The sequence below is a fragment of the Rhinopithecus roxellana genome, chromosome 1, assembly GCF_007565055.1.
Source record: "Rhinopithecus roxellana isolate Shanxi Qingling chromosome 1, ASM756505v1, whole genome shotgun sequence".
NCBI classification, from domain to species: Eukaryota; Metazoa; Chordata; class Mammalia; order Primates; family Cercopithecidae; genus Rhinopithecus; species Rhinopithecus roxellana.
Window position 1 is genome coordinate 123,127,097 of NC_044549.1, and position 16,760 is coordinate 123,143,856.

A 16,760-nucleotide genomic window follows, 5' to 3' on the forward strand; every position below is an offset into this window, starting at 1 on the left:
AGCATAATACCTGTGAAGTGCAGCAGTGGTACAAATGGAAGAAATGTTTCTATCTCTAATTGCTCTTTTTGCTGACCTCTTTTTCCTCAGCCTATAAAAGTGCCCCAATTTCTGCTTTGAGTTTGCTTGGCTGCCTAAGCTATTATTTTCTTTCTTTCTGTTTGCTTCTTGAAAATGGAGGCCACCCTTTCTGCTACTGGAGAAAGCAGCCTACCTCCATATTGCCATTCATCTATAAATTTTTTAAACCCAAATTCTAATTCCTATGTCGATGAAACTAACAGAGCAGTGATCTAGATCTAAATTTAGTGGATCCTGTTAAGTATTTTTTCCTAACACAACTCTGTACTACAGTTGGCCACTCAAAGAAAAATACTATTTGTTGAAAAGATCATTAAGCCAAAGCATTCTATCACTAGTAGCCTAAATGTTTCAAATATAAAATTTTTGCTATGAACTCCTACAAGAACACAGAAATAGGACTGATAAAAGGGAAAGGAAATATCAATTCTCAAATACTAGTTTTTCTACTTAGCGGTGAAAAAAGTATATTATTACAGCAAGTCTAAACTAGGAAAACAATTATTCCTGCAACAATATCATAGTTAAACAATGTTTAAACCCAAGTAAAATGCTTGTCATATTACTTTCAAAGAGTTTTTACTTAACATCAGAGGGAAATTTACTTTTAACTGTCAACAGTATATATCAAAATTTATAGGCAGCCAAACCAGTCTATTTTATTGCAGAACGACTGTGGCATATCATTGCCCAGTAGAAGTTCTACAATTAAGAATCTGTCAGTGTTTCCATTACCTGCAGGCATTCTCAGAGTTTGGAATTCTGTCATAAACATTCTTACAAGGCTGAAACTTCATATACAAGGTCTCAGACTAAGAGCAATTCATTTTTTAAAAATATGATACTTTTAAATTATAGAAGTTTCCAAAAATATCTCTGTGAAATGAAAACACCCAATTTGAAAATCTTAGAAAACGCTGAGATGTTTTGATTTTTGGTAACATTTTAAATTTCTGCTGATTCCCTAATTATTAACTTAAAAGTCAGCAGAAAATATGATGTAAATTACTAACATACAAGAGGCTAAAAGTTTTTTTTTTTTTTTTTTTTTTTTTAGAGACGAAGTCTCCCTCTGTCACCCAGGCTGGAGTGCAGTGGCGGGATCTCAGCTTACTGCAAGGTCCGCCTCCCAGGTTCATGCCATTTTCCCGCTTCAGCCTCTCGAGTAGCTGGGACTACAGGCGCCCTCCACCACACCTGGCTAATTTTTGTATTTTTTAGTAGAGACGGGATTTCACAGTGTTAGCCAGCATAGTCTAGATCTCCTGACCTCATGATCCACCCACCTTGGCCTCCCAAAGTGCTGGGATTACAGGCGTGAGCCACCACGCCGGGCCCCAGTAGGCTAAAAGTTTAATGTTCATTATTAATGGTTATATTGTGATTTACAATTCTAAATATACAAAGTTTAAATCTGTTTATAGCTGGGTGCAGTGGCTCACGCCTGTAATCCCAGCACTTTGGGAGGCCAAGGTGGGTGGATCACAAGGTCAGGAAATTGAGACCATCCTGGCTAACACAGTGAAACCCCGTCTCTACTAAAAATACAAGAATTAGCCAGGCGTGGTGGCGGGCGCCTGTAGTCCCAGCCACTCGGGAGGCTGAGGCAGGAGAATGGCATGAATCTGGGAGGCGGAGCTTGCAGTGAGCTGCGATCGCACCACTGCACTCCAGCCTGGACAACAGAGCGAGACTCCGTCTCAAAAAGAAAAGAAAAAAAAAAGCTGTTTATAATAAAAATAATACAAAACTAGTAATTCTAAAATCCAAAGATATTCATAAATCATTCTGTGATGAATTTATTGGTCTGGTTTAAATTTTTGGGTTACTCTAGGTTGGCTTAAATATCTCAAGCCCTATCTACTCAGTTTCACCTAAGGACCATATTTAGCTTACTTCAGTGTCAGAAGCCAACTCTTTCAAGTCCTCAAGACAAATCACTTGAAAATATTACCATCTGTTACTGGTACTGGACAGAAATCAGCTTCTCTGTATTCTAAGATTTAATCTTATTCAATATATATTAAGCATCCACCAATAATCACAGCTGCCATTTATTGAATGCCCACCCACTGTAATATGTGCTTTATATGCACTATCTCTAATCCTCATAACAACTCTACCATCATCAGTTCCATGTTGTCAATCATAGTGGTCATAGCAGAAGTAGCAGGAGCAGCAGCTGCTCTATACATAGGACCTCACTTAATCTTAATAATAAATCCCTGTAAAGTAGGTATATATTACTGTCTTCATTTTAGACAAGAAAATTGAAGGCTAGGGATATAATGTCACTTGTACATGACCACACTGAGCATGGATTAGAACACAGGACCTTGATACCAGAGCTTTTGACCTTTTTACTATGCTATATTGTAGGGGATACAGACATGTTCCCTACACTCAACAAGCTCATTTCTGTGTAAAAGATATGCTTTGTATTTCATTCAAGATAATGCTTGCTATGTATTAGCAATTTCTTACCATAGCTTAGAGGTTATCATATGACCGATAAAGCAGAAATAATGGGGGAAAGCTGCTATAAAATCGTTTCATCTCTTTGAGGAAAATCATAAATGAGTTTAAAATAAGCCAAGTCAAAAACAATGCTATAGGCCTAAAACGATTTAGAAACCCAAATGGATTCTGATCTGCAGCTGAAGGCAATGAAGTTTAAGAAAACAAAAAACTATTAGCTTAAACAGAAGGATGCTACTCTTTCATATACAATGGAGAGTTGATATGGCATAGCAGTTAAAATCAGGAGCTTTGGAGTCACCCAGACTTGGATTTGAGTACCGGCTATTCCTCGTATCAGCTCTGTGACTTTCGACAAGTCGCTCAACCTCTCTAAATTCTGTTTCTTCATCTGTAAAATGAGGGTAATGACAATATCTACTTCATAGGTTTGTAGTGTGTACTAGGTGAGATAAGGCTTACTAAGCATTTAATAAATGCTCTTAGTAACAATGATGCTTCTGCTGACAGATAAATACTATTGACCCTTACATCCGAAAAATCTCCAGCTCCATCCACCAAAGTTCTAAACCCAAATATACACCTGGATGTTCCCTGAGAATCTCAAATTCTTCATGTTCAAAATTAAACTCCTCTTAAACGCTCCATTTCAGGCAACATGACTTTCCTCTAGTCAGTCACCCAATTTAAAACCAGGAGTCATCCTAGCACCCTTCACACCTTCAGCCCCACAACCAGTCTCCTCTGCATTCTATTGATTCTGCATCCCGAATATGTATAAAACTCCACTTTCCTCTTCACTACATTTAAAATCCTTCTGTCTAGCCTCAGTTCAGGTTTTTGTCAACTGCTCCTCCCTCTACTTTCCTCAATTGCTGGTCTTTCAGGACAGGGGGTATTTTGTATTCATCTCTGCTTTCTCAGGGCATGGCAGACAGTAGTCATCAAAGAAATACTTGCTTAAAAACCAGACCAAACTAGGAGGCTAAATTGGCTCCAAGGCCTTTCCAAGATACCATTTTGGCTCTCTATAATCTAAGTATCTGAGGTCTATGCAGAACTAGTTTTTCCTTGAAAAGCATCTGTTATTCACCATGGAAGACTTTTATGTTTTGAGTTAATAAGCAACATTTGTCACATATAGAAGTTGTCTATCACCATGATTTATTCTTTTGTGGAGTTCATACTAGTTTACTGCATTTAAAATTCTGTACCTTACAAGAAAATATCATAGAATATACCAAGTTCTTGAGAAAGGGCAGTTTTTTTTTTCTTTTCTTTTTTTTTTTTTTGAGACGGAGTCTTGCTCTGTCGCCCAGGCTAGAGTGCAGTGGAGTGATCTCGGCTCAGTGCAAGCTCCATCTTCCGGGTTCACACCATTCTCCTGCCTCAGCCTCCCATGTAGCTGGGAGTACAGGTGCCCGCCACCATGCCCGGCTAATTTTTTGTATTTTTGGTAGAGACCAGGTTTCACCACGTTAGCCAGGATGGTCTTGGTCTCCTGACCTTGTGATCCACCCACCTTGGCCTCCCAAAGTGCTGGGATTACAGGCGTGAGCCACCACACCTGGCCAGAGAAAGGGTAATTTAAAAGTAATTAAATACTGTTCATTTTTATGGAAAATTTAATTTATGCTACTCTAAGTTGCTCTTAAGACTTACATGATGAAACACTGAAAATCTGGTTTCTCTTCTGACTAATAAATAATTTAATGCCCTAACTGCTGTAATTTGGCCAATAACATATTATTCCTCTTATAGTTCTGGGTTTCCTATCCAGACATCTATCATGACAATGGTTCTTTTAAAATAAGGAAATAATATATATGATATACAATTTACACACACACACACACGCACGTGCGTGCGCGCACATAGAGCAAGAAAACCACTAACAAAAATGTCTTTACCTCCTTCTAGAAAGTGAAGAAACTGGTGCATCTGTAATGTCGGGTTCCCATTCATCTTCAGGATCACAAAAGACATCTTCATCTCTGTTACTACCATTACTCTAAGAAAAATATATAGTTTCAGTTAATTTGGGGTGGAAAAAATGTTTAGTAACTAAGAAAAAAAGATTAAATCCTTTGTTACATTTAAACCATAAAATTAGCAAGATTATATATTATCTGATAAGTCTAAAAAATCATTCCTGATCAAATTAAAAATCAATCACACGGTGATACGGATAATATTAAAAGACATCTACTTTTAATAAAACAATAGAAATCATTAAATAATTCAGGAATAATAAACTTGAGATTTATAAGAATAGTAAAAACATAAACAATAAAATCCTCAGGAGAGACACAAAAGAATAATCTGACAAAGTTAAGATGTAGTCACTTCCTGGTTAAATATATTGATCAGGATTATAGTCTATATTTTACATATTTAAAGTAATAACAATTACAGTTCTAGCAAAATGCTGCATAGAACTTGATTCAGAAACAGTATAATTATACAGAAAAATAAGTAAAAAATTACAATGAATGGTTAAAAGTAGGAGGTAAGTTAAAGCTAGGTTAATTCAACCACTAGGTTTTAAAGTATATATCAAGGCAAGAATAATCAAATGACCTCCATGCTACTTTTGTTGTTCTAAAAACACAAGCAATTCATATTAATTGTAGAAAATTTAGAAATTATTAATACATATAAACACAAAGAAAAAAATTAAAACCACTCATAAACCCATCATTTTCACATAAACATTGTCAATGCTTTGGTATGATTGCTTTCAGCCTTTTTGGATTTTCTATTATGAATATACTTCGCATTTATGACATAAACCCTACTTCTTTATGGCGTAAGAATTCTCTTTTTTTCTTTTGTAGGGAGAAGGCTGGTATAGAACTCCTGGGCTCAAGTGATCCTCTCATCTCAGCCTCCCAAAGTGCTGGGATTACAGGGCAACCTTGACCTTCCAGACTCAAGTAATCCTCTAACCTCAGCCTTCCAAGCAGCTGGGACTCCAGGTACGCACCACCACATCTGTCTAATTTTTAGATTTTTGGTAAAAGAGAGAGGGTCGGCCGGGTGTGGTGGCTCATCTCTATAATCCCAGCATTCTGGGAGGCCGAGGCAGGCGGATCACCTGAGGTCAGGAGTCTGAGATCAGCATGGCCAACATGGTAAAATCCTGACTCTACTAAAAATACAAAAAAAAAAAAAAATTAGCTGGGTATGGTGGCACGTAAGCCAGATACTCAGGAAGCCGAGGAACAAGAATTGCTTGAACCTGGGAGGCGAAGGTTGCAGTGAACCAAGATTGTGCCACTGCACTACAACCTGGGCGACAGAGCGAAACTCTGTCTCAAAACAAACAAACAAATAAGCAAACAAAACAAAAACTACGTTACCCAGGCTGTTCTTGAATTCCTGGGCTCAAGTGATCCTGCAGCCTTGGCCTCCACCGCGCCCGACCCTGCTAACATTTCTTTTAGGATTTTTATAGCTGTGTTCATATTAAGATTAGTTCATAGGCCAGGCACAGTGGCTCATGCCTGTAATCCCAGCACTTTGGGAGGCCGAGGCGAGTGGATCACAAGGTCAAGAGATTGAGACCATCCTGGCCAACATGGTGAAACCTCATCTCTACTAAAAATCTAAAAATTAGCTGGGCATGGTGGCGCGCGGCTGTAGTCCCAGCTACTAGGAAGGCTGAAGCAGGAGAATTGCTTGAACCTGTGAGACAGAGGTTGCAGTGAGCTGAACTCGCGCCACTGCACTCCAGCCTAGCGATGGAGTGAGACTCCGTCTCAAAAACAAACAAACAAAAAAAAGATTGGTTGGTAATTATCTTCTGAGTCATCTTTTCAGTTTTTGTGGGTTTTGTTTGTTTTGTTTTTAATCAGTTATTCTAGCATAAGATAAACTGTGACACTTTCTATTTATTGCTATGTTCTAGAATAGTTTAAACAGAATAAGATTTATCTGTTCTTTGGCAGTTTAAAAGAGCTTACCCATAAGAGTGTCTGAGACTAGCACCTTCTTTTCCTACACTTTTTTTTTTTTTTTGAGGCCAGTTTGTTGACGAACGTTTCAAATTATTGCATGGTTATTCACCTATGAAGTCAAATTTCATAATTTATCTTTTTTCTAAAAAGTCTTTGTAGGAAATTGTCAAATTTATTAGCATAAAGTTTTATAGTAACATAATTTTTAAACGTTTTCTTTGTTTACTTAAATGCCACTTCTCATTTCTAAAATCACATTTATCTTTTCAAAGAACAGGAGCTTATATTTATTAATTCCTAATTAATTAATTATTGCTTTTATCTCATAATGATTCCTTTCATTGCTTTCCTTTGTTTTATTTTGTTTTTATTTTCATTTTTCCATTAAACAATTGAAGTGTTAGGCTACAATTTGGCAGCATCCTCCAAGTTTTTCCATATGATAACTTTGTTACTATAATGATATAAATAGTATATAGTTCCATATGGAGTTACATTATTTAAAGGTAGTATATTTTACAAATAGTAGCAATGCAACAATTTAATACATGCTGCAACTATTTTAGGGATAATTTTATGGATAATTAGATAATATGAACTTTAAACTTTAAATTCATACCTCTCACAAAACACCATAATAAATTCTAAGTGATTCAAAGACGTGAACTTTTTTTTAATTAAAAGAAAATGCAGGGGCTGTACAATGTTTAAGTAAGATCTCTGGAATAATGGATTCAAATTTACCAAATTAAAAATGCCTGTATAACAAAATGAAACCACCAAAAAGATGATATAATTAGGGAAAAAAAGGGCATGATAAATATAAAGGCTTATCAAAATATGTAAATAACTTTTAGAGCTATATTAATTTCCTACATTTCATTTAACAAAAAATTCAAAGAGCATGAACACATACTTTACCCATAAAGAAAAAACAGTGAAATCCCAAGTCCCTAGATTTACTAGTTACTAAAATACAGGTTGCGGCCAGACGCGGGGGCTCACGCCTGTAATCCCAGCACTTTGGGAGGCTCAGGCGGGCAGATCACGAGGTCAGGAGATTGAGACCATCCTGGCTAAGACAGTGAAACCCTGTCTCTACTAAAAATACAAAAAAAAAAAAAAAAAAAAAAATTAGCCGGGTGTGGTGGCAGGCGCCTGTAGTCCCAGCTACTTGGGAGACTGAGGCAGGAGAATGGCATGAACCCGGGAGGCAGAGCTCGCATTGAGCTGAGATTGCGCCACTGCACTCCAGCCTGGGGGCAGAGTGAGACTCCGTCTCAAAAAAAAAACATACAGGTTGCGCACAATGGCTCATGCCTGTAATCCCAACACTTTGGGAGGATAAAGGTGAAAGGATTGCTTGAGGCCAGGAGTTCAAGACCAGCCTGGGCAACACAGCAAGACTCTGTCTCTATTAAAAAATAATAATAATAAGGCCAGGTGCAGTGGCTCACGCCTGTAATCCCAGCACTTTGGGAGGCCAAGGCAGGTGGATCACCTGAGGTCAGGAGTTCAAGACCAGCCTGGCCAATATGGCGAAACCCTGTCTCTATTAAAAAAATACAAAAATTAGCTGGGGCTGGTGGCAGGCACCTGTAATCCCAGCTATTCAGGAGGCTGCGGCAAGAGAATCGCTTGAACCTGGGAGGCAGAGGTTGTAGTGAGCTGAGATTTCACCATTGCACTATAGCCTATGTGACAAGAGCAAACGCCATTTCAAAAAATATATATATATATATTTTGAAATATATACACACACACACATATATATATACACACATATATATGTGTAAAATGCAAACTGGTAACATTGGTAAATGGCAATATTTCTGGCAAGCAATTTGTCGGTGAGCATCAGAGTATAATAAAAAGTTCATATTTTTAGTTTCATTTTGGAAAATAAAATATGAGAAAATAAGATATTAAAAACTACTATGTAGAGAGATTTTTTAGTTGTGACTATAATAGGCAGCAGGCAGCTGGAAGCACTCAAAGCACAGCAATGGAGAAATGTAAATATGCAAAAAGGTACATTAGGCTTAGGAAGATCATTTCAAACGATGTAATATGATTTATGTCTATCAAATTTCTTCTTTCCTTAAGCTTAAATGTAAAATTTTTTAAATATACAATTATGACAATAGATTCCACTATTAAATTTCTCTATAGTACCTATAACTGTATTAAAACAATCCAATAAAACTCCATTTAAATGTAAAAATAAATATATATAATTGTTAATACTGGTTGGTTTAGGTAATTGACAGATTGCCTTTTGTTTTCCAAATTTTCTATACAGAGAATATGTCACATATATTCTAATTTAGTGCATATATATATGCACTAAATATTTATTTAGTGCACAAAATATAAAAAAGTTAGCTGGGTGTGGTGGCATGCACTTGTAGTTACAGTTACTTGGAAGGCTGAGATGGGAGGATCACTTGAGCCTGGGGAGGTCAAGGTTGCAGTGAGCCATGATCCAGAAATATTTAGTGCACTAAATAATTTAGTGCATATATATATATATATATATATATATATATATATATATATATTTCACCAAAAGCAGGTACTTGAACTTTTATACTTTTTTATTTTAAAAAGTTTATAGAGATTTTAATAATATTCCAAACCTCATAAAGTTCTTTCATTGCTGCAAGTTTAGATTCAAACTTTTCCAGACTCCAGAATGTTGAGATTCCTAGTTTCAGGTTACGAACCCGAATAGAAGTGTCAGAACTACTTTTATCTGATATATCATGTCTGAAAGAAAAACAAACAAAAAAAGCTTATCATGAAACATACATACCCATTTATACTAAGTTTTCTGGGGTAGATAATTTCCCTAAAAATTCCATCCACTGATTAAGTCTTTCCACAGTTAAGTATTTTTATTATAGTAATAATCATATAAGTATATAACATATAAAAATAACAAAAATTTTTTAAAGTCAAAAATTTCTAATAAGGTATGTTCCTTTTGAACAATGAAATACTGCTACATTTTCAACTCAAAAGAAAATTAGCAAATTACTAAAACAACTAAAATTATTTTATTTATAAATACACTAGTATGTTAATTGGTGAAATCTCTCTTACTCCAGAATGACCTCTGAAACAGTAAAGTCTCACTGTGGATTCTGATACCAGCTCTTTCCTACAGCTGTAGAATGGACTTTAGAGAAACTAAATGATAGCCGGGCACGGTGGGTCACGCCTATAATCCCAGCACTTTGGTAGGCCAAGGCAGGTGGATCACGAGGTCAGGAGTTTGAGACCAGCCTGGCCAACATGGTGAAATCCCATCTCTACCAAATACAAAAATTAGCTGGGTGTGGTGGCACACGCCTGTAATCCCAGCTACTCGGGAGGCTGAGGCAGGAGAACTGCTTGAACCCAGGAGGTGGAGGTTGCAGTGAGCCCAGATTGCGCCACTGCACTCCAGCCTGGGCAACAGAGCAAGACTCTGTCTCAGAAAAAAAAAAGAGAGAGAGAAACTAAATGATATAAAGGCCAACTTGTTTAAAACATTTATAATCAGGATAATTAATTACTTACCTGCCAAAAACATAGTATGTTTTCAATTTGCTGCTGATAGCATTGGCTTCCTGAATCATCATTGAGAGTTTCATAGAGCTCCAAGTCGTCTGCACTAATACAAAGCACACAGAAAAGACTCAAAATACATACATGGGCACTAACATATATCATTAAGCAAAACAATTCCTAAAAAAAATTACTGATTGTAAATTAATGGTTTTAACTCTATATTGCAGAAGGATAACAATATTTGGGTAATTTAGTGAAATAAAACATTTTTCCTGTAAAATGAGGTCTTTTGCCTGTGGAAAGATTTAAGAAAATTGAAGTTGATATAAAAAAGATAAGCCAAAGACAATGCTTTACTTTCTAATATCTAGAAAATAATTTTTTTTCTAATGTCTTTTTTATTTCTTCCTCATTTCTAAATTCTTTCAAATATTGGGTATTCTATAGCCTTACTTATATAGAAACACATCCTTTTGTATTTTGTCTAAAAATTAAAATATATATATGTGTGTGTGTATGTCAAGACATTAAAATAAAAAAGGAAAATAATCTAGTGCATAATTTCATTTTCTTTCTTTCTTTTTTTTTTTTTTTGAGTCAGGGTCTCACTCTGTTGCCCTGGCTATAGTACAGTGGCTGGATCATGGCTCACTGCAACCTTGACCTCCCCAGGCTCAAGTGATCCTCCCATCTCAGCCTTCCAAGTAACTGGAACTACAAGTGCATGCCACCACACCCAGCTAACTTTCTTATATTTTGTAGAGATGGGGTTTCACCATGTTGCTCAGGCTGGTCTTTGAACTCCTGGGCTTAAGCAATCTGCCTGCCTTAGCCTTCCAAAGTGCTGGGATTACAGGCATGAGCCACCACACCCAGCTCCTAATTTGGATTTAAGATTCGGACTGGGCACAGTAGCTCATGTCTATAATCTCTACATTTTGGGAGGCTGAGGCAGGAGGATCTCTTGAAGGCCAGAATTTCAAGGCCTGCCTGGGTAATATAGTGACACCCTATCTCTAGAAAATAAAATAAATTAGCCAGGCAACGTAGCATGCACCTGTAGTCCTACCTACTGGGGAGCCTGAGACAAGAGGATCACTAGAGCCCAGGAGTTTGAGGTTGTAGTGAGCTATGATGGCACCCTGCACACCAGCCTGTGTGACAGAGCAAGACTTTGTCTCAAAAAAAAAAAAAAAAAAAAAAAAAGATTTTACCATGAATATTTTCTATATTGTTCAGGCAAACTTATAACCAACACTCTACTAAAAATAGCTTTTTGGAAGGATAAACTCATTATTCACAAGAATTAAAAAATCAAGTAATCATTGTAAGGCACTATCTAGGCCCTCAGAAGAAAAAAAGTATTTATTTCTGGCAATAGACACAAAGAGTATTGGCTGGGTGAAGTGGCTCACACCTATAATCCCAGCATGTTGGAAGACCAAGGCAGGTGGATCACCTGAGGTCAGGAGTTTGAAACTAGCCTGGCCAACATGGTGAAACACCGTTTCTACTAAAAATACAAAAATTAGCCAGGCGTGGTGGTGCATGCCCGTAGTCCCAGCTACTCGGGAGGCTGAGGCAGGAGAATTGCTTGAACCCAGGAGGCAGAGGTTGCACTGAGCTGAGATTACGCTACTGCACTCCAATGCACTCCAGCCTGGGCGACAGAACAAGACTCTGTCTCAGGAAAAAAAAAAAAAAAAAAAGAGTGTTAATATTTTAAAAGTTATTTTAAAGAAGTTATAGAAAGTACATAACATACGTACCAAGTATTCTTGCTAAAAAACTGAACCTGAATTTGATAGGCCTGTAGATCTAACTACCACTTTCTAGGGAACACTGGAACAGAGAAGCCGGTTAAGCAATACCAGGGAGACACAATCAGCAAAATCCAGAATCCAAAATACCTCTACAGGACAAATCATCTGACTTCTTCCACAAATAATTAGATGAAAGAGAAGAGTGAATTTACAGATTAAAACTTAAATGGCACATCTACCAAACACAATGTGTAGATCATATTGGTATCCTGATTCAAACAAATCATTTTTTTTTAAAAGGATGAAACAATCCAGGAAATATGAATATGGAGTAAATATGTGATGTGTAAGGAATTATTATTAATATAGTTATCATGGCAATGCTTAAAAAAGTGACAGAGAAAGAGAGAGAGGGAGAGCAAAAAGAGAATCCTTATGTAATTTAGAGACACACAGTGAATCGCGTACACCTTAAATGGTATGATGTCTGGGATTTGCTTCAAAATAGTCCAGGAAAGCAGTGAGTTTGAGGATAGTGGCAACAAGACTGAACATGTGTTGATAATCATTGAAGTTGGATAAATATATAAAGGCTTACTGCAGCAATCTCTACTTTTACAGTTTAAAATTTTCCATAATAAAAAAAGATTATATTAAAAATATGCTGTGTTTTACACAGAAATGTACCCAAAAAAAGTGCAATCAAAAGTCTCCCAGGACTTGGCTAGGCATGGTGGCTGACACCTTAATCCCAGCACTTTGGGAAGCCAAGGCAGGCAGATCATCTGAGGTCAGAAGTTTGAGACCAGCCTGGCCAACATGGTGAAACCCTGTCTTTACTAAAAATACAAAAATTAGCTGGGCATGGTGATTCGTGCCTGTAATCCCAGCTACTCAGAAGCTGAGGCAGGAGAATTGCTTGAGCCTGGGAGGCAGAGGGTGCAGTGAGCAGAGATCACACCACTGCATTCCAGCCTGGGCAAAATCCCAGCACTTTGGGAGGCTAAGGTGGGCGGACCATGAGGTAAGGAGGTAGAGACCATCCTGGTCAACATGGTGAAACCCCGTCTCTACTAAAAATACAAAAACTGTACTCCCAGCTACTTCAGAGGCTGAGGCAGGAGAATCGCTTCAACCTGGGAGGTGGACGTTGCAGTGAGCCGAGATTGCGCCACCATACTCCAGCCTGCCAACAGAGCAAGACTCGGTCTCAAAAACAAAAAGGTCTCACAGGACTTAATGGCTTCACTGGTGAAATCTACCAAACAATTAAAGAAGAATTAATGCTAATCCTTCTCAAACTCTTCCAAAAAGCTGAAGAGGAACATTTCCGATTCCTTTTGCAAGGCCAGCATTACCCTGATACGAAAGCCAGACAAAGACACTACAAGAAAAGAAAACTACAGGCCAATATCCCTGATGAACATAGATCCAAAAACCTTCAATAAAATACTAGCAAACCAAATTCAACAGCACATTAAAAGCACACCATGATCAAGGGGGGTCTATCACTGGGATGCAAGGATGGTTTAATATATACAAATCAATAAATGTGATATACCACATTAACAGAATAAGGATAAAAATCATATGATCATTTCAATAGGTGCAAAAAAGCATTTGACAAACTACAACATCCTTTTATGATACTGTCAACAAATTAGATATAGAAGAATGCATCACAACATAACAAAGGCTATATATGACAAGCCCACACCTAACATCTTCAATGGCAAATAGCTGAAAGCTTTTCCTTAAGATCAGGCACATGATAAGGATGCCTACTCTCACCACTTCTATTCAACATAGTGCTACAAGTCCTAACAAAACCAGTTGGGTAAGAAAAAGAAATAAAAGATATCCAAACTGAGAAGGAAGAAGTAAATTGTTTATTTACAGATGACATGATCTTATATATTAGAAAACTTTAACACCACCAAAAGTGAAATAAGCCAGACATAGAAAGATAAATACTATATGATCTCACTTATATGTGGAATCTAAAAATGTTGAACTCATAGGCACAGAGAGTAGAATGATGGTTACCAGGAAATATAGGATAGGGGAATGGGAAGATGTGTGTCAAAAGGTACAAAGTTTCAGTTATATAGGATCAATACACTCTGGAGGTCTAATGTACAGAAAGTTGCCTAGAATTAATAATATGATATTATATATTTGAAATAAGAGAGTATATCCTAAGTGTCCTCATGACAAAAAAAAAAAAAAAAAAAAAAACTAGGTGAGATGATAAATATGTTAACTAGCTTGATTATGGTAATAATTTTGCAATATATGTAAAAACATCACGTTGTACATCTTAAATATACATAATTTTTATTTGTTAATTACACCTCAGTAAAGCTAGAAAAAAAATCTCTTAAGAAAAAAATGTCTAAGTGAAAAAGAAAACAAAGTAATCCATGAAGAAGCACAACTATTAACAGATATAAAACAAGGATTAAGAATTAGAGTAAGATTTTTTTTTTTTAAACATGCTGCACATTGAAATTTTGCTTACTATTTGCTCAGTTGCAGTACTACTAATGAATTGCCAGACTTGCTCACAGTTCAGGAGGCTAGACGTTTGAGATCAGGGTTCCAGCATCAGCCAAGTTCTGGTGAGGGCCCTATTCTGGGCTGCAGACTACCATCTTCATGCTATGTCCTCACTTGGTGGAAGAGGTGAGAGGACTCTCTGCAATTTCTTTCACAGGGGGAATAATTCTATCTATGAGGGATCTACCCTCATGACTTACTTACCTACCAAAGGCCCCCACTTCCTAAGACTACTGCCTTGGAGGTTATGAATTCAATATATTAATTTTGGGGGAACACAAACATTCAGTCAAAAGCATTGATATAATAAATATTCTAAAACCTGAATATTCAAAAACAACCATTCATACAAATTTATTTAGATCCAGAAAAGTCAACTAGAATAAAATATTTTGAATACATAAAGGCAACTAATGGTAACATTTTAGTAATTATATTACATATAACATGCATAATTTTAGAAAATATTTGCTAAAATCAGCACATACTCACTTGTAAAAGTTTTATCCCTATTACTACGATTCTGCTGTAGAATTTGTACTTCTTTAGCAATTTTTTGCTTTTCAGTTTCTAAAGCTTCCAGAATTCTTGCATGGCGAATGCTGTGGTCTTCTAAAGCCTAATTGATATTCATTCATACAGACCCACATGTGAGAATATGCAAATAGAGAAATTATAACACCACATTGAGATGATGGATATGCTAATTTGCTTCACTATAGTAACCATTTTACAATTTATATACCCCATAACACTGTATAACTTAAATATACACAATAAAACCTATTTTAAAAAAACAGATTGATGATAACACACTACAGTAAACCTCATTTTATAGTACATGTTTTATTAAGCTTATATAGTTTACATGTTTTATGTGTTTTATTAAACATGAAAAGCTTTTAAAAATGATTTATAAAATTTCCTTATAAAATAATTTTCCCCACAACAGTATCATTAGGAATTTTTGATGACATAAATTAATCTTTTTCTTCCCATTGATAGAAGTTAAAAAAAACTAGAAAAAAAGAGGAAAAGAAGTCATTATATCAAAAAGACTCCTGCATGTGTATACTTATCACAGCACAATTCACAATTGCAAAGACATGGAATCAACCTAAGTGTCCATCAACCAATGAATGGATCAAGAAAATATGGTGTGTGTGTGTGTGTGTGTGTGTGTATACATACACCATAGACTACTACCCAGCAATAAAAAATGAAATATCTTTTACAGCAACTTGAATGGAACTGGAGGCAATAATTCTAAGTGAAGTAACTCAGGAATTGAAAACCAAATATCAGCATGGTCTCACTTATAAGTGAGAGCTAAGCTATGGGCATGCAGAGGCATATAGAGTGGTATAATGCAGCAGTCCCCAACCTTTCTGGCACCACAGACTGGTTTCATGGAAGACAATTTTTCCACAGACAGGGGCGCAGGGGTTGGTTTCAGGATGAAATGGTTCCAGCTCAGATCATCAGGTATTAGATTCTAATAGGGAGCGTGCAACCTAAATTGTGAACTGTGTGTACTCCTGGTACAATGTACATTGAAGATTCAGAAAGAAGGAGGGTGGGAGAGGACAAGGAATGAAAAACTACCTACTGGGTACAATGTAAGCTACTCAGGTGACAGGTGCACTAAATCCTAGACTTCACCACTATATAATTCATCCACGAAACCAAAAGCCATTTGTACTTCTAAAGCTATTGAAATAAAAATAAAATAAAAATAAGAAAACCCAAAAAAGGCAGAAAAAAAAGGACAAACTTAAAAAAAAAAAAAAGGCTATATCCAAGAACACTTGACTAAAGAAGTTAAATTTAAAAGATACAAGAAATCTAACTAAGCACAAATAAGCATTATAATCCCAGTAATAATAACTGTTTTTCAAGATTTAAACAGGTCTATTTTCTTCTCCTAAAACTCTCTGAGGTGGTTCACTAGTCACTTTGTGTCCAGGAGTTGACTAGTAGATCTATAATAACTGTATTATGGTACCAATACTTTGCAATTACTAGGAGTATTTTCTTCCACCCCCAACTCCCACCCTGGTTTCCCCGACCCCACAAACTTGGAAAAAAGAGAAATAAAATTGCCATTTGAGAGAGTAAAACCTTAAGATTAAGATATAAGGAATCAAAACAGAGCTTGCAAACTTTAGTGTTCATCAGAACATCCCACAGGGCTTCTTAAAATAGGTTCTGTGCCCCACTCTCAGTTTCTGCTTTAGTAGTTCTGGAGTGCGGCCTAAAACTTTGCATTTCTTTTTTCGTTTTTTTTTTTTTTGAGACAGAGTCTTGCTCTGTCACCAGGTTGGAGTGCAGTGGCACGATCTCGGCTCACTGCAATCCCACCTCC

General features: G+C 36.6%; 1 protein-coding gene across 2 annotated transcripts in view; it reads right to left on the minus strand.

Moving 5' to 3' along the window:
* Positions 1-16,760, minus strand: part of KIF14 (kinesin family member 14) — a 69,457-nt gene that overhangs the window by 19,789 nt on the left and 32,908 nt on the right. For both annotated transcript variants that reach the window (XM_030929769.1, XM_010362665.2), the window contains 4 exons: positions 14,888-15,014; positions 10,083-10,176; positions 9,158-9,287; positions 4,470-4,570 (listed from right to left, as the gene is read on the minus strand). In XM_030929769.1, coding sequence (XP_030785629.1) covers positions 4,470-4,570; positions 9,158-9,287; positions 10,083-10,176; positions 14,888-15,014 — 452 coding nt within the window. The remainder of the gene's footprint in view (positions 1-4,469; positions 4,571-9,157; positions 9,288-10,082; positions 10,177-14,887; positions 15,015-16,760) is intronic.